The sequence below is a fragment of the Saccopteryx bilineata genome, chromosome 2 (genome assembly GCF_036850765.1).
Source record: "Saccopteryx bilineata isolate mSacBil1 chromosome 2, mSacBil1_pri_phased_curated, whole genome shotgun sequence".
In the NCBI taxonomy this organism is placed as follows: Eukaryota; Metazoa; Chordata; class Mammalia; order Chiroptera; family Emballonuridae; genus Saccopteryx; species Saccopteryx bilineata.
The window spans coordinates 190,399,681-190,427,491 of NC_089491.1; the positions used below are offsets into that span (position 1 = coordinate 190,399,681).

The 27,811-nt window shown below is 45.0% G+C and overlaps 2 protein-coding genes across 3 annotated transcripts in view; one reads left to right on the forward strand and one right to left on the reverse strand.

Annotated features, from left to right (window-relative positions):
- Positions 1–197: 197 nt before the first annotated feature.
- Positions 198–14,160, forward strand: MTIF3 (mitochondrial translational initiation factor 3). Of its 2 annotated transcripts, none has more exons than XM_066258966.1 (4): positions 198–329; positions 8,649–9,112; positions 11,820–11,977; positions 13,928–14,160. In XM_066258966.1, exons 2-4 carry the CDS (start codon positions 8,650–8,652, stop codon positions 14,144–14,146), a joined length of 840 nt encoding a protein of 279 aa, XP_066115063.1. In that variant the 5' UTR covers positions 198–329; position 8,649; the 3' UTR covers positions 14,147–14,160. The 2 variants fall into 2 exon arrangements, with proteins under 2 accessions (XP_066115063.1, XP_066115064.1); XM_066258967.1 differs by lacking the exon at positions 198–329 and adding an exon at positions 486–615.
- Positions 14,161–14,270: 110 nt separating this feature from the next.
- GTF3A (general transcription factor IIIA) overlaps positions 14,271–27,811 on the reverse strand; it is a 42,291-nt gene continuing 28,750 nt past the window's right edge. Inside the window, exons 4-10 of the mRNA XM_066254425.1 lie at positions 21,638–21,734; positions 21,358–21,446; positions 19,955–20,028; positions 17,208–17,288; positions 16,158–16,387; positions 14,805–14,864; positions 14,271–14,554 (exon numbers count right to left, since the gene is read on the reverse strand). Of these exons, the coding sequence (XP_066110522.1) occupies positions 14,390–14,554; positions 14,805–14,864; positions 16,158–16,387; positions 17,208–17,288; positions 19,955–20,028; positions 21,358–21,446; positions 21,638–21,734 (796 nt within the window). The 3' untranslated portion in view covers positions 14,271–14,389. The remainder of the gene's footprint in view (positions 14,555–14,804; positions 14,865–16,157; positions 16,388–17,207; positions 17,289–19,954; positions 20,029–21,357; positions 21,447–21,637; positions 21,735–27,811) is intronic.

The window sequence follows — 27,811 nt, forward strand, 5'->3', positions numbered from 1 at the left end:
CACAGGAGATGGTGAGTAGCAGTTTCCCAGCAGAAACCTTGCCCTCTACGTTACTTTTGTCGGAGGAATTTTGTCGGGGAGCCAGAAAAGCGCTCCTCCCCAGGTCACCTCTCCTTTAAGACACCAAGCCCAAAGCTCCGCCCAGTACGGAGAGCGAGGGAGTCTCGCCACGGACGCCGTTCACTGCTCCTACCAGACCTTCGCCCGCCCGGGTGGGGAAAGGCGAGGGAGAAGGGCGCTGACCGGCTGCGGGAGCTGCGGCGGAGAGCGTACTCTACGGGACACGCCTGCGGAGGAGACGGCACTGCGCTCGGCCGTGTCCCCGGAAGGTCAGTGCCACCCATGCTGCCGGGCGGAGAGCGCAGAGGCCTCCCAGGCTCTACCACGGAGTCGAGGGTTCGGTCCGGCTATAAAGCCGTCTTTGGGCCTAAGCTGCCGCTCGGGCATCTGAAGCCACAGGACGTAGACCCGACACCTGCCCCACAGCCGGCCGTTCCGGCGCACGTAGGCGCACGCACGCACGCGCAGGCCGGGCGCCCTGCTCTGTGTTCGGTGTGGGCGTGGCCGCCTCTGCCGCCGGTGACCGAGCCCGCTCGGTGGGAAGCACTGTCGACGGTGGGTGTCTGGGCTGCGCGCCCCGCGGGAAGGGCCGGCCGAACCCAAGCTGCCGGAGGGCGGCATATTGGGGGAGGTCGCGAAGTGATTGTGGGGTTCCTCCCCCCGTCCCCAGTCATGATTTAGTAGATTGCATGACTTAAGACTCCTGAAAGAAGTTTGCTCATTGGAAAGCATGTTAGGAAAAGCCTCAAAGTACAGAGAGTGGAGAAAAGTCAGCTACAATTTATTGTGCGTGGCACAATATAGTAAAGGATAACTCGGATTCTTTTCTGCTTAATAGAACTTACTGTCTATTGCAGGAAACAGTAATAAGATAATCACAAAATTATAATTGTGATAAATGCTGTATGGGAAAGAGGAACTGTACTGTGGAAGCATTTGATGTTCAGCCTTAATGTTGAACTCAACAAGCAAATGGGCGGGGTGAGGGTGGGCAGGGGGAGATCTGGGTAGATCTGGGAGGCAATGAAGAACGCCCCGAGACGGTGGCATTGGGCAATGATCTGATGTTTCCTAAACCAAGGAGAAGAACATTTTAAAGAATCTGAAAGGCCAGTGTGGTGTAGACAAAAAGAAGTAGGCCCTTCCCACCTTTCCAGCCTTATTCCATACCAAACAGGCTGGAGAGGTGGGAAGGGGCTCTTGCCCTCCTGAGGAGCAGTTTTAAGGTGGGGAGGACACTGGGTTTCCTACTGCTATGCAGAGAGGAGCATTGATTGCGGGAGTTCAAGTGTGGTGTGAGAGCCTAGTTAGGGGACTGGTGGGAATCCAAACAACAGTTGGACGATATCTTAAACTACAGTGGTAGCAGTGGATATGGAGGGAAGTGGATGAATTTGAGTGGTATTAGTAAGTAAAACTGATGAGACTGGGTGTTGGGAGGGCAGAAGTGGAAAAGATAACATGTGGCTCTGGATGGACCAGGATGCTGGTTACTGAGATATGAAATTCTGGAAGATGAGATGACTAGAAAATTTCTGTATGAGGTTAAATTCAACTTGTAATATTGAGTCTTTAGTTGGGATTTAAAAACTTTTTTTTTTTTTTTTTGTATTTTTGTATTTTTCTGAAGCTGGAAATGGGGAGGCAGTCAGTCAGACAGACTCCCTCCCGCATGTGCCCGACCAGGATCTGCCCGGCATGCCCACCAGGGGGCGATGCTCTGCCCATCTGGGGCGTTACCCTGTTGCAACCACAGCCATTCTAGCGCCTGAGGCAGAGGCCACAGAGCCATCCCTAGCGCCTGGGCCAACTTTGCTCCAATGGAGCCTTGGCTGTGGGAGGGGAAGAGAGAGACAGAGAGGAAGGAGAGGGGGAGGGGTGGAGAAGCAGATGGGTGCTTCTCCTGTGTGCCCTGGCCGGGAATCGAACCCGGGACTCCTGCATGCCAGGCTGGTGCTCTACTACTGAGCCAACCAGCCAGGGCGAGATTTAAAAGCTTTTAAGAAAACATTTCCTGGGTGGTTATTAGATTATTTCAGTAAAATAAACTTAAAATTTTATAGCTAGAAGTTTTAAAAATTGGCCAAAGATTTGTCTTGGCTTTTTCCAGTGTTGCAAATCAGTGTTTTGCTCTTAAACAGCCATCCTGAATAGAGTACTTTATGTTCCTTATGGAAGAGCAAAACCAGAGCCGGCCGACAGCGACATGAAGACTCTGTGACCATGGTGCAGTCAGTCCTCTGGGATTGAGGCTGCATAACCTAAGCTAGAGGTGGGCTGATGGGAAGTTTGCAAGTCTACAGGCAGGAGGAAGGACTTTGTGAAACTTCTTTGGAAGGTATGAGAGAGAATTTTTGTTTTTGTTTTTTTTTACAGAGACAGAGTCAGAGAGAGGGATAGATAGGGACAGACAGACAGGAACAGAGAGATAAGTATCAATCATTAGTTTTTCATTGCAGCACCTCAGTTGTTCATTGATTGCTTTCTCATATGTGCCTTAACTGTGGGGCTACAGCAGACCAAGTAACCCTTTGCTCAAGCCAGCGACCTTGGGTCCAAGCTGGTGAGCTTTGCTCAAACCAGATGAGCCTGCACTCAAACTGGCGACCTCAGGGTCTCGAACCTGGGTCCTCTGCATCCAACCACTTGGTCAGGCAAGAAAGAATTTTAAAGTCATAGGAATTGGAAAAATTAATTTAACAAGTACTTAAACTACTGCAGTTTCTCTTACTTTGATCCAGCCAGCTTCACTGGAGAGAATAAATGTAAATATGAGCTTGTGACTATCAGCTGTATTAGAAGAGCAGTGAATAAACGAATAATAGAAGTTACTTTCACTCCTTAGTCTACATAGTTTCAGAATACACTTAAACAATTTAATTTCTTACAAGACAGGACTTCCCCACTCACCTTCCATGATTATATCTTCTAACCCACATATATAAATTGCATTCTAGGAAGTTTTCTTAAAAATACATTACCAGTCTGACCAGGCGGTGGCGCAGTGGATAGAGCATTGGACTGGGATGCAGAGGACCCAGGTTCGAGGCCTCAAGGTTGCCAGCTTGAGCGTGGGCTTATCTTATTAGAGCAAAAAGCCCACCAGCTTGAACCCAAGGTCGCTGGCTCCAGCAAGGGGTTACTCGGTCTGCTGAAGGCCCACGGTCAAGGCACATATGAAAAAGCAATCAATGAACAACTAAGGTGTCGCAATGTGCAACGAAAAACTAATGATTGATGCTTCTCATCTCTCTCTGTTCCTGTCTGTCTGTCCCTGTCTATCCCTCTCTCTGACTCACTCTATGTCTCTGTAAAAAAATAAACAAAAAATAAAAAATAAAAAAATAAATACATTACCCAGTACCTCCTAAAGACATACAAAAGGTGGTGCAGAATAACAGATCACAGATAGTACCTGCGAAGAAGAGGTGAGGCTGATAATGTGTCATTGGGGGAATGCAGCTGTCCTTTGGAGAGTACGTAATCATTTGGTCACTTTTTTTTGGTGGTGGGGTGTACAGGAATGTTCATAGCAGCTTTACGTATAATAACCAAAAACTGAGAGCAGCCTAAGTGTTCATCATCTGGAAACTGGATTTAAAAAACTGCAGCAAACCTGACCTGCGGTGGCGCATTGGGTAAAAGCATCAACCTGGAACACTGAGGTCTCGGTTCGAAACCCCGGGCTTCCCTGGTCAAGGCACATATGGGAGTTGATGCTTTCTGCTCCTCCCTCCCTTCTCTCTCTGTCTCCTTTCTCTAAAATGAATAAATAAAATCTAAAAATAAAATAAAAACTGCAGCATATTCATATACTAGGACACTTCTCAGAAATAAAAAGGAACAAACTAATGATACATGCAGCAACATGAATGAACCTTAAAAACATTTTGCTGAGATGCCTTTCAACAAAGAGTACATACTGTTTGATTCCATTTATATGAAATCTTAGACTATGATGGGAAAAAATCAAAACAGTCATAACTTCTGGATGTGGATCGATATTGACTTGGAAGAAGCATGAAGAAAATTTCTGGGTTGATGGTAATAGTCTACATGTTGATAGAAGTTTTGGTTCAAATAAATAAATAAATAAGAAAATTTAAAAAACAACCTTAACCCCACCTGAAATATACACAGCATATGTAAGTAATCATGTATTTATTTCATTAAAAAATTTCCCACTTCATGACTTATTATTGAAATCATTTCAATTTCTTATGGACTGTACATTAAAATTCCTCTGTGTTGTGTGCATTTTGAATAATGCAATTGACTCATTTTTCTTACCTCATCCTGAGAAAGTTAGGGATGATGCCAAAGAGGGCCACGAGGAAGATGAGTACGAAAAGGAGCAGGGATCGCTGAGGAAAGACAGTACAGAAGAGGAAAGGGACCCTGGGCCGTTTGTCTGCATACCATTCAGTGGTTGGATATGAAGTTTTTCAGTGATCGATTTCAAGTAAATAAAGAATAGATATTATGTATTTCTTCCCTCAGTGCACACTGCACATATCTTATTTTAAAGTAAAAGAACAAAACAGCTGCGGGAGGGGAAGACAGACAGAGAGGAAGGAGAGGGGGAGGGGTGGAGAAGCAGATGGACGCTTCTCCTGTGTGCCCTGGCCGAAGACAGGGTCTTATAATAGGGGAAACATGGTGTGTAGTAATATGGGGGGGGGACTTTTGGGCAAAGGGAGGTTATAGGGGCCATTATGTTGTCGTACATTTGGGGGAGTATGGGGGCCATTGTACTGTGTAGTAATGGTTATAGTGCTTTGCCCAGGGGTCCCCAAACTACAGCCTGCATGAGGTCCCCTGAGGCCATTTATCTGGCTCCTGCCGCACTTCCAGAAGGGGCACCTCTTTCATTGGTGGTCAGTGAGAGGAGCATAGTTCCCATTGAAATACTGGTCAGTTTGTTGATTTAAATTTACTTGTTCTTTATTTTAAATATTGTATTTGTTCCCGTTTTGTTTTTTTACTTTAAGATATGTGCAGTGTGCATAGGGATTTGTTCATAGTTTTTTGTTGTTTTTTTTTTCTTTTCATTTTTCCGAAGCTGGAAACAGGGGAGGCAGTCAGACAAACTCCTGCATGCACCCAACCGGGATCCACCCGGCATGCCCACCAGGGGGCGATGCTCTGCCCATCTTGGGGCGTCGCTCTGCCTCAATCAGAGCCACTCTAGCGCCTGAGGCAGAGGCCACGGAACCATCCTCAGCGCCCAGGCCATCTTTGCTCCAATGGAGCCTCGGCTGCGGGAGGGGAAGAGAGACACAGAGAGGAAGGAGAGGGGGAGGGGTGGAGAAGCAGATGGGCGCTTCTCCTGTGTGCCCTGGCTGGGAATCGAACCCGGGACTCCTACACGCCAGGCCAACGCTCTACCACTGAGCCAACTGGCCAGGGCCTGTTCATAGTTTTTTTTATAGTCCGGCCCTCCAACAGTCTGAGGGACAGTGAACTGGCCCCTTGTGTAAAAAGATTGGGAACCCCTGATCTAATCCATCCATGTATCTAGGCCATCTTCAGAATTCCCTTTATCTCAGTACGTATGTCTTTTTAGTTGCTTTTTTCCAAACACATTGCGTTTTACAATTATGTTTTCCTCAGTACTTTTATTCAAGAACAGCCTCCCCCAACCCCTTTCTTTCCCAGTGAAACTTTTTTTAAGACACTAAGCCAGTTATTTCGTCTCACGCTTTGGATTTGTCCGATTGTTTCCTGTGGTCTAATTTATCCCTCCCTGAGCCTGGTCCTTGTATTCCTTGGAAATGGAAAGCTGAGTCTGGAGGCTGGACCAGCCTGCAGCACTAAAAATAGCTCGGTTGCCAAGCAACAGAGCAGTGGCCCCAGATGGGCAGAGCATTGCCCCCTAGTGGGCTCACCGGCTGGGTCCTGGTCGGAGCACATGTGGAAGTCTGTCTGTCTGCCTCCCTGCCTCAATTAAAAAAATTTTTTTGAGAAATAATTAGGAACAATAGGAAAAAAATCACCAATTTTCAACCTCAAATAACTAGGGTTTTTATAAATTTTATCTTTTTCCTTATGCCTAGTTTATTTTCTTCTAAAAATCCTACATTTTGAAATAATATTTTTTATGTTAATATGTTGATGATAAACTACATAGGGCACATTAGCTTTCATCTGTGACTCACAGTGAAATGAGACTTGCTGCTGCTGCTACTTTTCAGATAATAAATGGAAAGATATCTTCTCTGGTCTCTTCAGAATTTTTCCACTTTTTGGTTTGGGGCCTTCCTCCACCAATATCTGTTTCTTAGTAAACGTGAAGCATCTCATCCATTTCAGATCTAATGTGCTCCCTTTGAGCCCTTACAACATCTACAACTGGGATCTCCAACCAGTGAAGGACTGTAAATTTATCTCATTCAGTGTGGATGACACATAACCATAGATGTCACCGATGTCAGTGGACATTTGATGTGCCAGCTAGCAATGAGAATATGATGGCTAACCAGTGTTTATGTGGATTGGCCGGGAGCGATGCAGCTGAAGACCACGAGGTTAAAAGCCGTAGACACCACCATCATAGCTGTATCCCTTGGCTCAGACAGTCCTTCAGTGTGCACCACTGAGCTAGGCTGTAGGCTCTAGTGTTAGAAATCTAGCAGTGCGGAGAATGGGCAAATTACATTTTCTCATGAAGCTTACCTTCTAGTGAGGAAAGATTATGAAAATACATGTGAATAAATATATGTCCCGCAGTGAATTTTTTCAAAAGGTGAGGCAGTGGATTTGAAAAGAGAGGCCAGAGAAGGCCTTGTCAAGTGGTTACATTTGAACAAAGACCTGAAGTACGTAAGCCATGCAGCTGTGTGAAGGAAGAGACCCCCCTGGGTGCAGGTACCCAAAGATGCGGCAGGTCTAGTGTTTACAAGGAACAACAAGGAGCCAGCAAGGCTGGAATGGAGTGAGCTGGAGGAAGTGGGGTCAGCGCTGTGGGTAGAAGGTGGCGGGGGCCAGCTCACCAGGGGCGCCATAGGCCCCAACGTGGCTTGGCTTTTGCCTTGAGATGGGAGCAAATGGAGGGTTGTGAGCACAGGAGGCAGGTAATCTGACTTACACATTTTAAAAGGTCACTCTGTGTGCCTTATGGTTGATAAATTATAGGGGGAAGGGCAGAGCAGGGAGAGCAGTCAGGAGGCTGTTACTGTAACCTATGGGAATGATGATGCTGGCCTTTGGGAGCAGTGCGGTGGCAATAGAGAAGGTAAGAAGTGGTTGGACCCTGAATATATTTTAGCAGTTGAACATAAGGATTTGCTGATGAATTGCAGGGAGAAAAAGAATAGTCAAAGATAACTTTGCAGTTCTGGCCTGAGCAACTGGAAGGATGTGTTGTCATTATATGGGACTGGGAAGACTGAGGGAAGAGCAAGTGTATGGTGGGAAGGTGGAGAATTCATTCTTGGACATGTTCACTGTAGGATGAGTATTGGATATCTAAGTGGAGATGCTGGGGAGGCAGTTAACTATACGTTTGTAATTTGGGGAAGAAGTTGGAGCCAGAGCAGTAAACTTGGGTGTTATCAAGCTAGGTAAGGGGAAGCGAGAATATGAACCTTCCATGCATTTCCTATTCAGTTTGCTGAGCCTCCTTTTTCCCTTTTCACTCGTCACAAAGGGAGTAGTGGTAGATAAGATCAGTGGGTTGACAGGTGGGATCAAAGCTAGGGACCAGAGGGAATTTCCAGTGCTAACAAAGAGCCCAGGTCTCCAGTAAGTTGCCCAGGACTGGTCATTAAGAAGCACTATGCAAGGCACCTCATCCTCTCCTCTTTGATCTTTGACAAGGCACACCTCTCTGAGTACTTGGTTCTCTGATGTTTCTCAGCAAAACTTAGATGAATGGGTCCTCTCATTCCTCTTTCAGCACTGTTACCAACCATGTGAATGGAAGGAGAGAGACACTTCCTATGGTAGAGGGGCAACTGGAAGTGCAGCACTTCACCAGGAACTGCTGTCACTTCATAGTAATGCCTTTCTTACCTTGTAAGTGGTCTTTATCGTTGATGAGGTCAGCGCTTTAACATCAGGGTATTTTCTTTCTGATAGTCTCAACTAGTTTTTCAGTGGGTCAGCTTTCCTTGTGGAGAGCCCACTTTCCCATAATAGTGCTCTCATATTTTGTTTACCGTCAGATATAATGACAAATTGTTAAATGTTTTTAAAGTTTATGAGTTGGTGTTTATAAATCACCAAGGATTTGATAAACTGCATCTTCCTAAATAAACCCGTCAGATAGTCTTTGCTTCTGAAATTGTCATTACAAGATCCATTGGAAATAGAATCAATTGTACAATATTTGGTGAAGAAAAAAACAGAAGACAAAAGCACTGCAAATACGGTTTATTATAACAATAACTGGTACTGGGGACAGTACCACCATGAGTGAGTGTGACCATGGTCACCTGATGATCCATATTATTAGTGTAAATTTCCTGTGAATGTGAGGAAAACACAGATGACATAGTCACAGCCTTATACACACCCTCCTTGTACCACAATATCAAACTACAAGAACAAATGATTTCATTTCAGTCAACTTTTCTCCCTCTTTTTAGGATGGCTGCTGTTTTTCTAAAGACAGTAACATTACAGACCATAAAGACCGAACAGAACTGCCTTAGAAGATGTTTGGGTGAGCACATGGTGCAGAAGGTGGCACTAGCACAGCTGCCCCTTGTTGCTTCTGCCCCAACACTGTCCGAGCGGATTCATGCAAAAGCTTTTAGTACTGTTGGAGACAGCCAGAATGAAAGAAAAAAGAGAAAAAAGAATGAAACTGATTTTAGTAACATTGGAAGAAAAATCAGTGAGCGAATTATTCATCTATTTGATGAGAAGGGCAATGACTTGGGAAACCTGCACCGAGCAGACGTGATCCGACTCATGGACGAGCGAGACTTGAGGCTTGTGCAGAGGAAGCCCAGCACAGGGCCCCCCGAGTACCAGCTCATGACCGGCACGCAGATCCATGAAGAGCGGCTGAGACTGAGAGAAAGGGAAAAGGCTAGACCTAAAACTGGTAGGTAGTTTGCTCTTTGCCCTACAAATCAACAATTCAAACTGGGCATTTGCTACAGTGCCTGTGACAATGGGGAGGTAAGAAACTGAAAAATTCAGTTTCACCACTGTTTCCAGTGTTTTTTCATCCCTCACCTATTTCTATTCCTTTGTATCCTGTGTCTATCATCTTTCTTTAAATCTATGTACAATGAAGGAAAACAAGGTAAACACCACAAAAATAATAGGAATTCTTTCCCTTTTGCCCTTAGCTTTGTCTCCCAGTGCCCAGGAAGGCAGAGTAACTAATGGGTGTAATGAAATGAGACTTGGAAGAGGTGGAGTCAAGTCCCCATCCTGTCTTAAGCCACTCATTTACCCTCCTTTAAAGAAAAAAAATCTCATCCCAAGTGGAAGTGTTTGGCCCAATCCATGGAAGCCCTTGTTAAACTCAGGTGATTTTCAGAGCATCTTCCATGCCAGAGTATTTTGTTACAGTACTAACAGTAACACTCATTTACATATTTTGCCAGTCACCTTTAAAGGTATTTGTCATTTAATAAAAGCCATTACTTGGCTATTAAGTGAAGATGTTGGTTTTTCATTATTTTAAGTTCTGCTCGTTACAGAAAGTTGTTCAATGGACAAAGCACTGAGGTGGGGTCGGAAGACTGGTCCCAGGGCTGCCACAGTGAGGCTGTGCATCTTGAGAAAATCACACCTTGTCTGTGGCTCAGTTTGTGACACCACACTTACAACAAGGATGTTGACTGGAAAACAAAACATTTTCAGAATAGGCCAACTAGGGGATAAGGACATCAAACTGTCACTGAAAACAAAAAGTTGACAGACTGGAGAAGACACCTTGCTGTGCTCAGAGATTGTCAAAAGCCGGACTTTGTCCTGATAGGAAACTAGAGTCAACGGGCCAGAGCTTCAAGGAAGCAAGGTGTTAATAAAATAACTCCTTTTTAGAGAAGTTACTTATTTTGGAAATTAGAAGCAGAAAAACACAATAAACAGCTCTTACTATCTGAAATGAACAAGAATTAACATTGTTATACTTCAGATTTCTTAAACAAAACATTACAGAAAAGTCGAGGTCCCCTGTGTTCCCTTCTCCTTTTCTATCCTTTTTCCCCAGAGGACCTGGCACCCTCTCATGGATTCAGGGTATAGATCCAGTCCATGTGAAACTCATTATAGATACTGTTATAAACAGTATATAGAATAATTTTGTATATATAAAATTATAAATGGCACACTACTGTTTTCAAGATCTGTTTATGTAACGGCTATAGCTAATTATAATTACCAAGTGACAGTTCATCATAAGCATGTACCATAGGTTTGTTAGTCCATTTCCCTGGCCATTGGGCTTCTTTCATTTTCATTGTGAACGATGAGCACATGTATGCATCAGTGTCTCCTTGTGCACGCTCAAGGTTCCTGTGGGGCAGCAGAGTATGGACTTTTTCTCTAGGTCCTCACCCACACTTTTTTTTTTTTTTTTTTTTGTATTTTTCTGAAGCTGGAAACGGGGGAGAGACAGTCAGACAGACTCCCGCATGCGCCCGACCGGGATCCACCTGGCCCGCCCACCAGGGGGTGATGCTCTGCCCACCAGGGAGCGATGCTCTGCCCCTCTGGGGCGTCGCTCTGCCACGACCAGAGCCACTCTAGTGCCTGGGGCAAAGGCCAAGCAGCCATCCCCAGCACCCGGGCCATCTTTGCTCCAATGGAGCCTTGGCTGCAGGAGGGGAAGAGAGAGACAGAGAGGAAGGAGGGGGTGGGGGTGGAGAAGCAAATGGGCGCTTCTCCTATGTGCCCTGGCGGGGAATCAAACCCGGGTCCCCCGCACGCCAGGCCGACGCTCTACCGCTGAGCCAACCGGCCAGGGCCCTCACCCACACTTAGTACTGTACACTAATTTTTGCCATGCTAATGCATAGACCATATCCTGTTTTAACTTCTTTTCACCACTGAGTTTTCCTCCTCTGCAAATCGCCTATTCACTTTTATTTTTTCTTTCTTCAACGGTTTATTTTTCTTCCCTTGTAGGGTCAATTCTGTATGAAGCAAAAACCTTATCCTAGTTAGATTTCTCTTTTGTTTTTGTCTTGAGGTCATAAACATATCCTTTCTTTTCTCCTATTTGTATTAAAGTTGTATTTTTCACATAGTCCATCTGGAGAGGTTTTTGTATGGGTCAAAATCTTAACTTTTCCAATAAAAAAAACTCAATTATCCTAACGCCTTTAATGAGTAGTCAGTTCGTCCCCTGTAAAATAATGTTCTACTGTCAGGACTTCTGGAGTAGTGAATGAAGTCTGGATGACCCCACTGTAGCTAGTGCATCACTGATGAAGATGAGAAGAGGACTTCCCAGACAGAGCCACATTAGAAAGAAAAACAAGGATAATTAAGTTTATCAGAAAGCAAAACTTCTTCCTTTTGGGGGCCATTCTTTCAGTGTTCTTTCATTAAATGCTGGTAAAAATAAATGGAGGCATTTTATATTTAAATACCCTTACTTGACAGGCAAAAAAATGGTACCTTTGTATCTGTCTCCCATTTAAAAGTGTTGACTGGTCTGTGAAACTGGTCATGTGAGAGTACTGTTAGGGCCTCTGTGGCAACCTAAGGTTTTTTCAAATATCCGTGGTGGTTTAGTCTCATAAACAGGGTAGTAAATAGTCCTAGCACCAAGTCTCACTGTTTCAAACCAGGACCAGCTTTGACAAAGGAACTAACGTTTTCCTCAAATATCGGACAACATGATTTGGACACAAAGAGTAAACAGATTCAGCAGTGGATTGAGAAAAACTATAAAGTTCAAGTTACTGTAAAGAAAGCAAAGAATGTAGAAGAGCCAGAAAATAGAATGGTAAGTAAAAACAGGAGTGACTTGTGTTTTTTGCTTTCTTAAGTGCAATTGTAGAAAGTGTAAAGGCAAAGAAAACTGATGGAAATCTATTCGTGACAACAGCTTTCCAATTGTTTTTCAAGATGCAAGCATACTGTTACTTTTTCCACTATAGTATAAATATTTTTCCATGTGGTAACATTATACTTCATAATTTAAGGGCTATATACTACCCTATTTTACAGATTATAGAATATTTAAATAGAAAAACTAGAAACTTAGTGAATTCATTTTTATAGTTTGTCTCTTTATAAATGCATATAAGCGTATTTAAGGTCAACAAACTGTCTTCAAGAATGTGTAGCCTGACCAGGCGGTGGCGCAGTGGATAGAGCGTCAGACTGGGATGCAGAGGACCCAGGTTCGAGACCCCAAGGTCACCAGCTTGAGTGCGGGCTCATCTGGTTTGAGCAAAGCTCACCAGCTTGGACCCAGGGTCACTGGCTTGAGCCAAGGGGTGACTTGGTCTACTGAAGGCCCACGGTCAAGGCACATATGAGAAAGCAGTCAATGAACTAAGGTGTCAAAACAAAAAACTAATGATTGATGCTTCTCATCTCTCTCCATTCCTGTCCCTTTATATCCCTCTCTCTCTCTGTAAAAAAAAAAAAAAAATGTGTATCAGTTCACAATCCCAAGATAATTTACAGCATATCTGTTTTGCTTTTAGGGTTAGAATAACTTATCAATAAAAAGGCAGCATCGGCACAGTGGTGGTCAACTCTAGTTCCACGTTAGAATCACTTAAACCTAAGCCGCCAGCCAGCTGACCCAGAATCTCCAGACTCAGTGTATTTTTCTAATACCCCAAGTAACTGTGTGAGTGTTGGGAACTGCACAAGGCTCACAGTTTAGGGCAGGGGTCCCCAAACTACGGCCCGCGGGCCGCATGCAGCCCCCACCGCACTTCCGGAAGGGGCACCTCTTTCATTGGTGGTCAGTGAGAGGAGCATAGTTCCCATTGAAATACTGGTCAGTTTGTTGATTTAAATTTACTTGTTCTTTTAAATATTGTATTTGTTCCCGCTTTGTTTTTTCTACTTTAAAATATGTGCAGTGTGCATAGGGATTTGTTCATAGTTTTTTTTTTTTTTAATTTTTAAAAAATTTTTTTTTGCATTTTTCTGAAGCTGGAAACAGGGAGAGACAGTCAGACAGACTCCCGCATGCGCCCGACCGGGATCCACCTGGCACGCCCACCATGGGGCGACGCTCTGCCCACCAGGGGGCGATGCTCTGCCCATCCTGGGCGTCACCATGTTGCAACCAGAGCCACTCTAGCGCCTGAGGCAGAGGCCACAGAGCCATCCCCAGCGCCCGGGCCATCTTTGCTCCACTGGAGCCTTGGCTGCGGGAGGGGAAGAGAGAGACAGAGAGGAAGGCGCGGCGGAGGGGTGGAGAAGCAAATGGGCGCTTCTCCTGTGTGCCCTGGCCGGAAATCGAACCCGGGTCCTCCGCACGCTAGGCCGACGCTCTACCGCTGAGCCAACCGGCCAGGGCTGTTCAGTTTTTTTATAGTCTGGCCCTCCAGTGGTCTGAGGGACAGTGAACTGGCCCCCTGTGTAAAAAGTTTGGGGACCCCTGGTTTAGGGGATAAATTAATCCTCTGCCAACACCCAAACCTACTGCTTTATATTCGGTTTTGCAAGGAGATAGCTCGGGGCCAAATTGCCCCTAGTGTAGTAACAGAGTAGGGATTTAAAGCTACCAAGCCTTGAGTGCCTTGTTAGTTACATGGAGTTTGTCTAATTGCCAGGTTATGGTACAGGTTTCAGTAGGCTTAACTGGACATGTAGGATTTGATTTAGCTAACCACTTAAATTGCAGCAATTCAAGAACTGGGTATTAGAGGAGCAACACCAAAATCAAACACTGGTTTCAAATTAATCTTTTACTGTTTTCCCTTCTTAGGAGGAGCTATTTAATCAAATCCTCCAGACTATGCCTGGAATAGCTACCTTCTCATCCAGGCCACAACCTGTTAAAGGAGGAAAAGCTGTAACATGTGTTTTTCGTCTTTTGAGCAAAAAGGAAGAGACTGCATATAGAGAAACTCAAGAGATCCGGGAAGGAAACCCTATGAGCAAAGAAAAGGGAAAGGATAAAGAATCAGATATTCTGCATCAGTGATTAAAGTAAAATGTGCTTCTGAGAGAAAATCCAGGCATCCCTCGTTTTACTGTGCTTCACTTTACTGTGTTTTACAGATGTTGCATTTTTTTACAAATCGAAGGCAAGACCCTGCACCAACAAAAACATTTCAGCTCACTTTATTGCACTACATGCTTGACTACGGTGGCCTGGGACCAGCCGTGATCTCCAAGGTCTGCCTGTGACTGAGCTGGCTGGTCTGTGGAGAGCAGAGCAGTGTGTCTAGCTGAGGGCGTGTACTGCCACTGGTGAGAACACCTGGTCTTCAGCACAGCTCGGCAACTCTCCAGTTTTAGGCCAAGATAAGCCATGTTCTCGTTTTCCTTTAGGAGGGATATATCCACTGAGACGGGAGGCCAAACTCCGTTTCTCACAAGCTCGTTTTACCTTTGGAAATAAGGAAAACAATTAGAATTCAAGACGAAAATTATCTGAACTAATTTTACAAGTTATGCATCCTGATAGGTACACTAGGTCCACGACACTCCTTTATAAAAGTGAAGTCCATCTAATTGCTTTCCATAGTGATGCAGACTCACAGTACTAAGTACAGGTAGTTGAAAATACTCTAGATAGTCTGGCTTCAATCAGCAGTTTTGGGTTAAAAACAACAGCTTGCTAAGTCATCTCAACTTACTTTGATCTTCATTTTCTTCTTGTCAGGGTCATGCACGACAGCATGCCTAGTGAGACTCTGCTGCAATGAAAGTTTTATTTTTAGAACAATGCCATTTGGTTCCTATTAACATGAAAACTCCATGATTTATTTAAATAAATAGCCTTCTTCCTGTTACAGCAGTAACTTGAAATGAGCACTTTAAGTCACGAGCAATTTGAGACAAGCAGTCACTAGTGGGATTTTTTGCTTTAAGTCAAGAGTGTATACTTGAATCACGAGCTTCCGCCACCCTCCACTAGATCTGACACACCAGCAAACTGAGTCACAAGCTCAGCCATGAAATGAATTAAACTTGTGTGTCAAGGTACCACTGGAAGTTCTGTTGAGGGGTGTCACCTCTACCTACAAGGCCTGCCACCAGTCTTCCTCAAAGCCTGAACTGAAATCACTGCCTCTTCTAACGACCCAGGTCAGAGATTTATAGTCTCAATCTCCTGCAGCTTCTTCGTTTTTTCATAAGTAAGAGGTCAGGGAAATTAGTTCTGAATGAATTATTCTAAACTGAAGGAGGCTATTTTAATTGAAGCTATGTCAACAGCATCCCCAAACCAATGGAATATCTGACCACAGTCGTCTTGTCCTTGATGGTAATACCGACCACCAGCAGCCCAAGTTGTTTTCTAGTGGTTCAGGCCTGTGCTGAGCCAGCCTCATTTCTCTCTTCAGTCTTCAGTATAATTCATGGTTTCAGTGCATATAAGGGCACCAACCACAGTGAGAGTCTGCAAAACTGCAGTGTCACGTTTCTAACCTGTCTGAATCACACCAAGATGTAGACTAGACAGATTCCCAAAGTTCTACAGTCCCTCATGTCCCACTTCCCTTCTCAGTCCCTACATGACTGTAGTTTAAAAGGATGGCTCCTAGGTGACAGCAGTCTAAAAGGCACCCAAACTATCAGCATATTCTTCTGAATAAGCATTTGGTACCATAAACCACTGGTTTTCAAATACAGACCACGTGACAATCACTTGGCGAGTTTGCTAAACTACATTCCTGGGCCCCAACCCCAGAGCCTCTGACTCAGTAGGTTTAAAGTAGGGCCTGTAGGTATGCGTTTCTAAAAAGTTCCAGGTGATGCAGGTGGTCCTGGGCCAGGGCCACACTGAGAAACATTCGGCATAGGCAAAACTGGCTGCACAGCAGACTTCAGAACCACTGTGGCTGAAGCAAGAGCAGAAGACCTAAAAGTTCTGCTCGCCCAGCGTCCCACCTGCAGGCCTCAGGACACCCCCTGGGACCCAGGGCTCCCAAGAACCAGCTGGAAAGCCACCCACTGGGAGGACTACACCTGTGAGCATGAGGACTTACTTTCATGGCAAAGGCTTTGCCACAGCCAGCATGTTCACACACAAATGGGCGCCTCTCCTCGTGGAAGGAGAGGATGTGGCTCTGCAGGTTGAACACGGTCGTGTAGGCCCTGCCGCAGCCCTCTCGTGGGCACCGACACACTTCCCGTTCCGGGGCATGTGTTTTCATGTGCTGCTTCAGGTAATCTTTGCGTTTAAATGTTTTCTGGCATACCTCGCAGATCACTTCCTCTGGTGAAGTAGATAAAAAAACCCATTTCCCCAAGTACTACCATATAGAAAACATTAATATTCAATACATAAGTAACTTATTCAATACCTAGAACCTTTGACTATACATAAGTCATAAATTTCAGAGGAAACAATCTCTAGTTTTTATTGCTTGGACATATGTCTCAATTCTCCCAAGTCCTTATATAGCATAAAGTCACCCCTGCCAAGGAGCAGGGGTGCTCAGCATGGTGGCTGAAAGGGAGAAAATGAAATAGACCAGTTTCCTTCCCTGCCCTGCAGTACATAGGGCACTCTTTCCCAAACTGTCCCACAGAACACCAGTGCTCCTCAGAGCCTTTAGAAACAGTAAGTGCACAGCACCTCACAAAACATCTATTATTTTATTTTATTTTATTTTTCATTTTTCTGAAGCTGGAAACAGGGAGAGACAGTCAGACAGACTCCCGCATGCGCCCGACCGGGATCCTCCCGGCACGCCCACCAGGGGCGACGCTCTGCCCACCAGGGGGCGATGCTCTGCCTATCCTGCGCGTCGCCATGTCGCGACCAGAGCCACTCTAGCGCCTGGGGCAGAGGCCACAGAGCCATCCCCAGCGCCCGGGCCATCCTTGCTCCAATGGAGCCTTGGCTGCGGGAGGGGAAGAGAGAGACAGAGAGGGAAAGCGCGGCGGAGGGGTGGAGAAGCAAATGGGCGCTTCTCCTGTGTGCCCTGGCCGGGAATCGAACCCGGGTCCTCCGCACGCAACATCTATTATTTTAAAGCACCAAATCAGTTCTACAGGGGTAACGGTTATCAAACCTCTCACGTCCATCTTACCTCTATGGGTTTCTCTCACATGTTTCAGAAGCTCTGTCCATGTGTTTGCCAGAAAGGAACATTCTTTCTGACATTTATAGCCTATTTAAAAAAAAAAAAGACTGGCATGTTGGCTTTTGGGAATATTCCGTGTAAACAACCAATCATAATTAGAAAGGGAACTTACATGCCTATATATCTTCCTCCTACCTCCCCATAGTAGTTCGTCTCAAGAAGTAACAGTAATAGGCAGTAAGCTCTCCGACATCTCTCGGAGCAATATATTTGCTGATTTATATCCACGGGGAAGTGAAATAAAAGACAGGATAAACAAATGGGACTATATCAAACTAAAAAGCTTTTGCACAGCTAAAGACAACAAGAACAGAATAAAAAGACAAACTACACAATGGGAGAACATATTTGACATAGCGTCTGATAAGGGGTTAATAACCAAAATTTATAAAGAACTTGTAAAACTCAACACCAGGAAGACAAACAACCCAATCCAAAAATGGGCAAAAGAGATGAATAGACACTTCTCCAAAGAGGACATACAGATGGCCAATAGGCATATGAAAAAATGCTCAACATCACTAATCATTAGAGAAATGCAAATTAAAACCACAATGAGATATCACCTTACACCAGTCAGAATGGCGCTTATCAACAAAACAACACAGAATAAGTGCTGGCGAGGATGTGGAGAAAAGGGGACCCTCCTGCACTGCTGGTGGGAATGCAGACTGGTGCAGCCACTGTGGAAAACAGTATGGAGATTCCTCAAAAAACTGAAAATCGAACCGCCTTTTGACCCAGCTATCCCACTTTTAGGAATATACCCCAAGGACACCATAGAACGGCTCGAAAAGGAGAAATGCACCCGCATGTTTGTGGCAGCATTGTTCACAATAGCGAAGATCTGGAAACAGCCCAAGTGTCCGTCAGAGGACGAGTGGATTAAAAAACTTTGGTACATATATACTATGGAATACTACTCAGCCATAAGAAATGATGACATCGGATCATTTACAATAACATGGATGGACCTTGATAACATTATACGGAGTGAAATAAGTAAATCAGAAAAAAAACTGAGATGAATCCATACATAGAAGGGACATAAAAATGAGACTCAGAGACATGAACAAGAATGTGATGGCAACAGGGGCGGGGAGGTTGGGGGAGGGGGGAGGGGGTGAAGAAGGGGAGAGGGGTTAGGGGAGGGGAGGGGCACAAAGAAAACCAGATAGAAGGTGACAGAAGACAATTTAACTTTGCGGGAGGGGTATACAGCACAATCAAATGTCAAAATAATCTAGAGATATTTTCTCTCAACATATGTACCCTGATTTATCAATGTCACTGCATTAAATTTAATAAAAAAATATTAATATTAAAAAAAAAAAAAGAACAGTAAAAAGATTGTATTTTACAGTAAAACCTAACAGATGCACATCAAGTACCTCACAATGGATTCAGCCTTAGCAGACTTCACAAAGCTGCCTTTCCCTCTCCTGTTCTCAGCTGGTTCTACTGCACATGGTGCCCAGCTGTGTTAACTCCTTCCCCTCCAATGGCTCATGCCCCTTACCCTCTCTGCTTTATGCTTGCCTCTTTTCTTTCCTCAGCAAAAAATGTTTAGGTGGTACTTTGTCCTGGGCAAACCACCAACATTAAATCTCAGCAGGTATGTACCCAGTCACTGGCTTCCTCTAGTCCAGGGGTTGGGAACCTATGGCTCGGGAGTCAGATGTGGCTCTTTTGATGGCTGCATCTGGCTCGCAGACAAATCTTTAATAAAAAAATAATAATGTTAAAAAATATAAAACATTTTCATGTATTACAATCCATTCATTTTCTACCGCTCATGTTCATGGTTGCGGGTGGCTGGAGCCAATCACAGCTGTCCTCCAGACAACACCAAATTTTTATTGAATAACGCGTAACATACACAGGTTGTTGTATGGCTCTCACGGAATTACATTTTAAAATATGTGGCATTCATGGTTCTCTCAGCCAAAAAGGTTCCAGACCCCTGCTCTAGTCTTACCATCTTGTAAGTTTCACATGGTAAAAAAGCAGGGTACAGTTAAGAAAGAAAATAAACTAGAATAACTCAGAAACACTATTAACAAAAACTAACATTTCATAAAGCACTAGAATTGGGTTTATCAGTCAGTGTAACAGCCAGCTTGAGTTTCACCCAGCTAAATACCAGATAGGGGAACAAGAATGAGGCTGCCAGTCACTCTGAGCTACTAGTCTCATAAAAAAGAAAAAAATTCTAGGGCTTGGGAAATTGGAATGAAAAATCCTATACGGAAACATAATAGAGTCAAGTAGTCGGTTTAATTACGTCTTTTTGAAAAAAGTTACAATCTAATTGCTCCAAAAACTCCAAACGATTATCTAAGGCCTTTGAAGGCTCCCAGGAGGATGGCATGGAGTAAGTGGCAGAGGAAGAGCCACTGTGAGGAAGCAGCACCTGGGCTAGGCAGCGGCACGGTCTCAAGGACCGAGCACGCCAGGCACGTGCTCCGAACAACACATTCACTCTGCACACTGACAGCGGAGTGGAAGAATGGACAAACATACAGCACCTCTGGTCAAGAGTATAAAACCTGAACAGGCAGAATGGTGCCCTGCCCAGGTCTGAGTTTCTCAGCATGACCACAGAATAGAGTAGAAAGAGGCAAGTGGCAAAGACTTGAACACATACACCCTGCGGCCAGTGTGTTAGAGCACTGCCAGGACCGCGTACGCACCCTGGTGGACCTTCCCGTGCCGTTTCAGTCCGCTGGGCGAAGCGAAGTGTCTCCCGCAGGCTTCATGGGTGCACCTGGGGTGACAGGACGTGAAGGACAGCCAGTCCATTTTCATAGAGAACTCCACTTTGTGTAAACAGTACTTTGTCCTATTTCTCCTACCAAAGTCTCCTCTTCCCACAACCAAAGCAGTCTTAGAAAAATGAGATTTAAAAAATTTAGATCCTATCACAGGTAAAATTCAAGTTACTTGAACAACTTGGGGCCAAACTATTTGAGAGGAAAATGCCACATTGCATTTTTTTGTTGTTGATGTGATCAAATTAAACACTGTTTTATCTTTATATTTGTGAAAATATACTCCACTTTCATGGCTACACAACAGAAGGGTTAGGTGAATACCTCACCGTTCCAAATCATCTGGACCTAGTTTTCCTAAAGATGCTGCCCTAGGAAACTGCAGCAGCTTCACCAGCCTCTGGTGAGCAATGACAAGCACAGGCCGCTTCGGCATCAGGGCCACCAGCAGCATGGCAATGACAGGCACTGTCCAGGCAGCAGCTCTCAGGCGAAGGGCACCCCGCCTGAGCCCAAGGAAGCGCCGCCGCACAGCAGCCTCAGAGTCCAGGCTCTTCAAGAGTAACCACCTAGACACCCTGTGCACGTCTAGTCTAATTTCTCCTGTCACTCTCTCCTATTCCTCATGAAACCCATTCTAACGTTCGCTAAGCCACACTGCTTTTGTTTTACAGGAAAAGAACAATTAGTGTCTTCATAATGACATATCATGTAATTGAACAGGTTCTATTTGAATAATTGTCATTTATTAATCTTTCCTTCAAATTTAACTGCAGTTGGACTAATCTCACAAATTATTCTGAAGCACATTAAATACTTCTTGTAGAGGAACAAAAGCAAAACATTTGGAACGGCCCAATATATAGATGGGCATACACTATATATGTTAACAAAAAATGTTGATTTTTGTTTCAGAACAACTGTACCCAGGCTTTGCATTTCAACCTATTCCCATCTGAAATGTGCAGTGTTGATCAGGGGTCCCCAAACTACGGCCCGCGGGCCGCATGCAGCCCCGAGGCCATTTACCGGCCCGCCGCACTTCTGGAAGGGGCACCTCTTTCATTGGTGGTCAGTGAGAGGAGCATAGTTCCCATTGAAATACTGGTCAGTTTATTGATTTCAATTTACTTGTTCTTTATTTTAAATATTGTATTTGTTCCCGTTTGTTTTTTTACTTTAAAATAAGATATGTGCAGTGTGCATAGGGATTTGTTCATAGTTTTTTTATAGTCCGGTCCTGCAACGGTCTGAGGGACAGTGAGCTGCCCCCTGTGTGAAAAGTTTGGGGACCCCTGGTGTTGATTGTTCAGCAGAGTACCTACTTGAACAGCGGTTCACTGGTATGCTGGCACTGATGGGCTTTCAGCTGCTGATGCTTCCTAAAGGTCTTCTTACACCCTTCAAAAGTGCACTGTTCAGTAAAGGCGTGTTAGTCTTGAGAAAAATCAAAGAACATTTCGTAACAATCCTCAAGATAAAAACATTGTGGAGATTATAGACTAGATTAAGACAGATAAAATTTGGTTGATGAAAACTTTAGAAACAGACAATAAGCCTAAAAATATTCAGAGAATTTAAGCATAGAAAATCATTCCTACTTACTACATATTGTTTTTGCTGATTTTCATGATTGCGTTCAAAATGTTTCTTCAGGTTTGATTTTGTGTTGAATTTCTGGTCACAGCCACTAGCTGCACAACTGAGAAATTGTAAACCCAAATATTAACAAACCAAAGGAAGAAGTTTTAAGACTTTATAAAAGCTAATTATTCCAAAGTATACCATAAAATAGTCTTTAACAGCCCTGGCCGGTTGGCTCAGTGGTAGAGCGTCGGCCTAGCGTGCGGAGGACCCGGGTTCGATTCCCGGCCAGGGCACACAGGAGAAGCGCCCATTTGCTTCTCCACCCCTCCGCCGCGCTTTCCTCTCTGTCTCTTTCTTCCCCTCCCACAGCCAAGGCTCCATTGGAGCAAAGATGGCCCGGGCGCTGGGGATGGCTCTGTGGCCTCTGCCTCAGGCGCTAGAGTGGCTCTGGTCGCAACATGACGACACCCAGGATGGGCAGAGCATCGCCCCCTGGTGAGCAGAGCGTCGCCCCTGGTGGGCGTGCCGGGTGGATCCCGGTCGGGCGCATGCGGGAGTCTGTCTGACTGTCTCTCCCTGTTTCCAGCTTCAGAAAAGTGAAAAGAAAAAAAAAAAAAAAAAAATAGTCTTTAACAAATTCCAAAGTGTAAGCCACACATATAAGCCTCTCTGCTTCGATGTGATTAGCATGTAACAAGAATGCATTTCATGTTAGGCTTCTGAAATTAAACACACAGCATCAGACATCCTTTGTACACTGGACAGAGGGAAGGTGAAAAATACTAGTTCCAAAAACCCAGACCCTACTTAGGCTTAAATCATGTTTAAGTTAAATTTTTCTTAGTTTAGAATTTGATAACCTTTAATTTTGTTTAACATGTCACTATAAACTCCTTTTCAAAAAAAAAAAAACTAACTAAAAAATGGGTTTCAGCTTAGAGGTAACAAGAACCATAAACCATTATGCCCTTAGGCGTATCACCAAGGCAGTCAAGTTCTCTTAAGAAGCAATTTTATATCTTGGCCTTGAATTACCTAATCTATGTGAAGTTGTTTTTAATATGTGCTCTTTTGTAATGTGTTTTCACCAGCCTGATGGATGAGACAGGACCTCCTTTATAAACCCTAATCCTAGCTACCTATCATTGCCTGATGAGCATGGACTAATACTCAGATGAAGCACTGTGTTAGCACAGGGTCAGGGGAGGAAGCCAGACTGCAGTGACAGTAGGAGATATACCCAGAAGCCCCCTGGAAGCACACAGGTCACTGTGGCAGAAACCACTAGAAATTCCAACAGGTATTCTTTTTTTTTTTCTTTTTTTACAGGGACAGAGAGAGAGTCAGAGAGGGGGATAGATAGGGACAGACAGGAATGGAGAGAGATGAGAAACATCTATCATCAGTTTTTCGTTGCAACACCTTAGTTGTTCATCGACTGCTCTCATATGTGCCTTAACCGTGGGCCCTCAGCAGACCGAGTAACTCCTTGCTGGAGCCAGCAACCTTGGGTCCAAGCTGGTGAGCTTTTCGCTCAAGCCAGATGAGCCCGTGCTCAAGCTGGTGACCTCAGGTTCTTGAACCTGGGTCCTTCCGCATCCCAGTCCGATGCTCTATCCACTGCGCCACCGCCTGGTCAGGCCCAACAGGTATTCTTGACCTCAGGAACAGAATGCTAAGTTTCAGCTGGATTTATGGCCAACATAAAAAGAGCGCTTTCCAGCTTCCCTTGTGATTAGGGGTGGCAACATGGCTAAGTTCTGGTCCATGCTGCTTAAATCCCATAAAGTGTCTAAAAAGGGGGCCCACCTCTTTTGCATCTTCCTCTATCTTGGAAGCTGCAACAGCTAGAGCTCCAACAGGCATCTTGGACCGTGACGTTGAAGCCCCAAGACTAGAATGGTGGAGACAAGTTAGGAGCCCAGACCCTCATGGTTATGGAGCAGCCCCTGACTTGACTTCTGCACTGCAGTTATGCAACAGAAAAATGAAACTATCATGTTTAAGTCTCTATAGTGCTGGGTTTTCTGCGACTCTTGACTTGACTCCCGACAAAGGCATCTAACAGGTGTGGGCAGCAGGAACACAGGGCCAGAACAAGTCTTGACAGGAGGCAAATAGCAGGCACAGGGGCACTGAAGACCCTGGCAAAATTAGCAGAGGTGAGCGGGGGAGGCTGCTGTTCAATTAAGAAGAGCTGGACCACAATTTCATGTTTCAAAGTCAAGTGAATGGGTCAAGATAAGCAAAAAGAAGACCAAATCACAAAGGTCATTTATACGACATACTAAGAACCTGGACTTCATTATGTAAATAGTGCGTAACAACGACTGCACCACTTAAAGAAATTGGAGGGTAAAGTGGAAGAAGGCCTGTGTGGAGACAAAGCAATGATTCCACTGGGAAGCAGGGCCTGAGATAAGACAGCAGTAACTGCAGCAGGAGAGGGACTTGAAGGATGAGTAACAGGACTTGATGAGCTATGTGCTGGAGAGCAGATTGAGGGGGCCAGGGGAACTGCCTTGTCTTTGCTGCGGGTCACCAGATAGACAGTGATGCCACCTGACAAGAACAAAGGGGGAGGCCCTGGCTGGTTGGCTCAGCAGTAGAGTGTCAGGCTGGTATATGGAAGTCCTGGGTTTGATTCCCAGTCAGGCCACACAGGAGAAGCACCCATCTGCTTCTCCACCCCTCCCCCTCTCCTTTATCTCTCTCTCTCTCTCTCTCTCTCTCTCTCTCTCTCTCTTCCCCTCCCGCAGCCAAGGCTCCATTGGAGCAAAGTTGGCCCGGGCACTGAGGATGGCTCAGTAGCCTCCGCCTCAGGCACTAGAATAGCTCCAGCCACAACGGAGCAACGCCCCCTGGTGGGCAGAGCATTGCCCCGGGTGGACATGCCAGGTGGATGCCAGTTGGGCACACACAGGAGTCTGACTGCCTCCCCACTTCTAACTTTGGAAAAATACACCAAAAAAAAACCAAAACAAAAACAAAAATACCAAGGGAGGAGAAGGACAAAGTGGAAGCCAAGCTCAGGTTGGACTTAGTGAAGCAAGGTAACACTACAACCAGTAGCTGGCTGTGGGGATCTGGACTAGAGAGAGAGCTGGAGGAGATCACCTTGTTCCAGCAGAAATAATCCTCACTTTTCTCATTCACCCTGTGCCATCTGTACCCAGACCCATTTTTTCTTTCATCACATTTAAAGAGTACACAGTAACTTACCATAGGTCAGAAACCAAAAAGCATAAAAAGGGACCCAGATGCATAATGCTGGAAACGGGGAGAGACAGTCAGACAGACTCCCGCATGTGCCCGACCGGGATCCACCCAGCACGCCCACCAGGGGTGACGCTCTGCCCACCAGAGGGCGATGCTCTGCCCCTCCGGGGTGTCGCTCTGTTGCGACCAGAGACACTCTAGCAGCTGGGGCAGAGGCTAAGGAGCCATCCCCAGCGCTCAGGTCATCTTTGCTCCAATGGAGCCTTGGCTGCGGGAGGGGAAGAGAGAGACAGAGAGGAAGGAGAGGGGGAGGGGTGGAGAAGCAGATGGGCGCTTCTCCTGTGTGCCCTGGCTGGAAATCGAACCTGGGACTTCTGCACGCCAGGCCGACGCTCTACCACTGAGCCAACTGGCCAGGGCCGCATACTGTTTCTTTCCATCCCTGCCCCTACCCACCCAGTACTCCCCACCATTCCTAAGACAGGTGACAACGTTTTTAGTTTTATGTAATGTTTATGGTATTTATTAGTACTTTGATCAGAGAAATCCAAAGTCTAACATACTATAGTGGTTCTGGAATTCCAGGTTGTTACTTAATTTTTTAAAAATTGATTTTAGAGAGGGATAGGAAGGAGAGAGTGCGATTGATTTGTTTTGCTTATTTATGCATTCATTAGTTGATTCTTGTATGTGCCCTGACCAGGAATCAAACCTGTAACCTTGGCATATCAGGGCAATACTCCAACCAACTGAGCTACCCAGCCAAGGCCTCCAGGCTGTTTCTTAGACTGTAGGCTGAAAGGCCTCAGCTTGTCATACTGAGTGAGGTTTGCCTAAATGATAAACCTAAAGTTGCATCAGCAAAGATACTAAGAGAAGAACCCTTTTCTTTCTAGCTGGGACCTGTTGTTTATGGTTTCTTATACATATACAAATACCCCCTCTCTTCTTATATACAAAAAGGTTTATATTCACTTAAGATGCTCTGGAGATTTTCTTAGAGCTCATTTGCATTCATTTTCCTAGCTCAGTGTTCCACTATGGTGACACACCTTAACCCTCCTGATAGGCACATGGGTTGATTCCAATGCTTTGCTATTAATAGTATTGCAGAAGACCTGTACATGCCTTTAATAAAGGAACAAGGGTATATGTACAATTTCCCAAAGTGAAACTTATAGGTCAAAGACTATATTCCAGCCCTGTTTTTCAGACCATCTTAGTTACTTTTTGCTGGTATAGTTGAACTGTATTTTGAAATAAATTAAGTTTCCCTTAGGGTCATTGACTTTACGGACACACTGTGTGCTTGAACAGGGACTAAAGTAGACATCTGCCATACCCAGTACTTTTTGTTCCTTTCCCCCTGGCTGGCACTGGGCAGAGGGAGCGAAGATGGTCTTCCATAAGGAACACAACAGTGAAGGTTGTCCTATGTCAACAGCACACCTTCTTCAGACTATGTGACCCTTAGTGAGACATGGGACCCTTCACACTCATCAGCTGAAAATTAACAAAAATCAACTCAGCTCACTAGAAAATACTAATGTTTAAAAAACTGTCTCACAGCCTGACCAGGCAGTGGCATAGTGCATAGAGCTTCGGACTGGGACATGGAGGACCCAGGTTCGAAACCTCAAGGTCGCCAGTTTCAGCATGGGCTCATCTGGTTTGAGCAAGGATCACCAGCTTGAGCCCAAGGTTGCTGGCTTGAGCAAGGGGTCAGTTGGTCTGCTGAAGTGCCCCCCCCCCCGCCCCGTCAAGTCACATGAGAAAGCAATAAAAAAAAAAAATGTCTCGCCTAACCAGGAGGTGGCGCAGTGGATAGAGCGTCAGACTGGGATGTGGAGCACCCAGGTTCGAGACCCCGAGGTCACCATTGAGCACGGGCTCGTCTGGTTTGAGCAAAGCTCACCAGCTTGGGACCCAAGGTCGCTGGCTCAAGCAAGGGGTTACTCAGTCTGCTGAAGGCCTGCAGTCAAGGCACATATGAGAAAGCAATCAATGAACAACTAAGGTGTCGCAACGAAAAACTAATAATTGATGCTTCTCTCTCCGTTCCTGTCTGTCTGTCCGTGTCTATCCCTCCCTCTCTCTCTCTAAAAAAAAAAATCAACAAAAAAACTGTCTCACAGAACAAAATTACAATCTTAAATCCTAACATCTGCAAAACCTGCCTACAGCTTTTTCTGATCCAGTCTCCAGTACACTGCTAGACAGCTATTAGATTTGTGGTTGTTTTCCCCAAGGAAAACAATGTTTCCCTGGAACATTCCGTTTAATGGTTCTAAGTGTAGATGCCTGACCAGCCACATCAGCATCACCCAGGAACTTGCTAGAAGTGCAAATTCCAAGGCCACATCCTAGAATCACTGCAGTGGAATCCAGCAAGCTGTTTTAACAAGCCCCCAAGTGATTCCGATACACTCTAAATTTGAGATCCTCTGCTTTAAATAAATAGTGGATTTAAAAGAAACGCTGTACCTCCATCCTTTCAGATAAACAGTAACTCCAAGAATAAAATTAAAACTGGTATCATAGAGGTGCAGGGGCTTAATCCAAAGAAATACAAGACAAAATACTGAAAGCCCACCTTCCTTATGCTTTTCTCTCTCATCCCAGCAGCTTATCAGTTCAGAAAGACGGTGACAATGTGGAGCCAAGAACCTGCCAAGGAGTTGTTTTGCATCTGATCTAAACTGTGTGTATTTCAAGGTTAATTTCCCACTTAGTATACACTTTACACTGAGATGACAGAATGAAAATGCAAGAGGACTTTAGATCAACTTATTTCTGAAATTATTATACACAAATAACCCCAAAATCCCTACTCCCTTCTACATATTCAAAACCTGGCCTGACCTGTGGTGGCGCAGTGGATAAAGCGTCAACCTGGAACCCTGAGGTTGCTGGTTTGAAACCCTGGGCTTGCCCGGTCAAGGCACATATGGGAGTTGATGCTTTCTGCTCCTC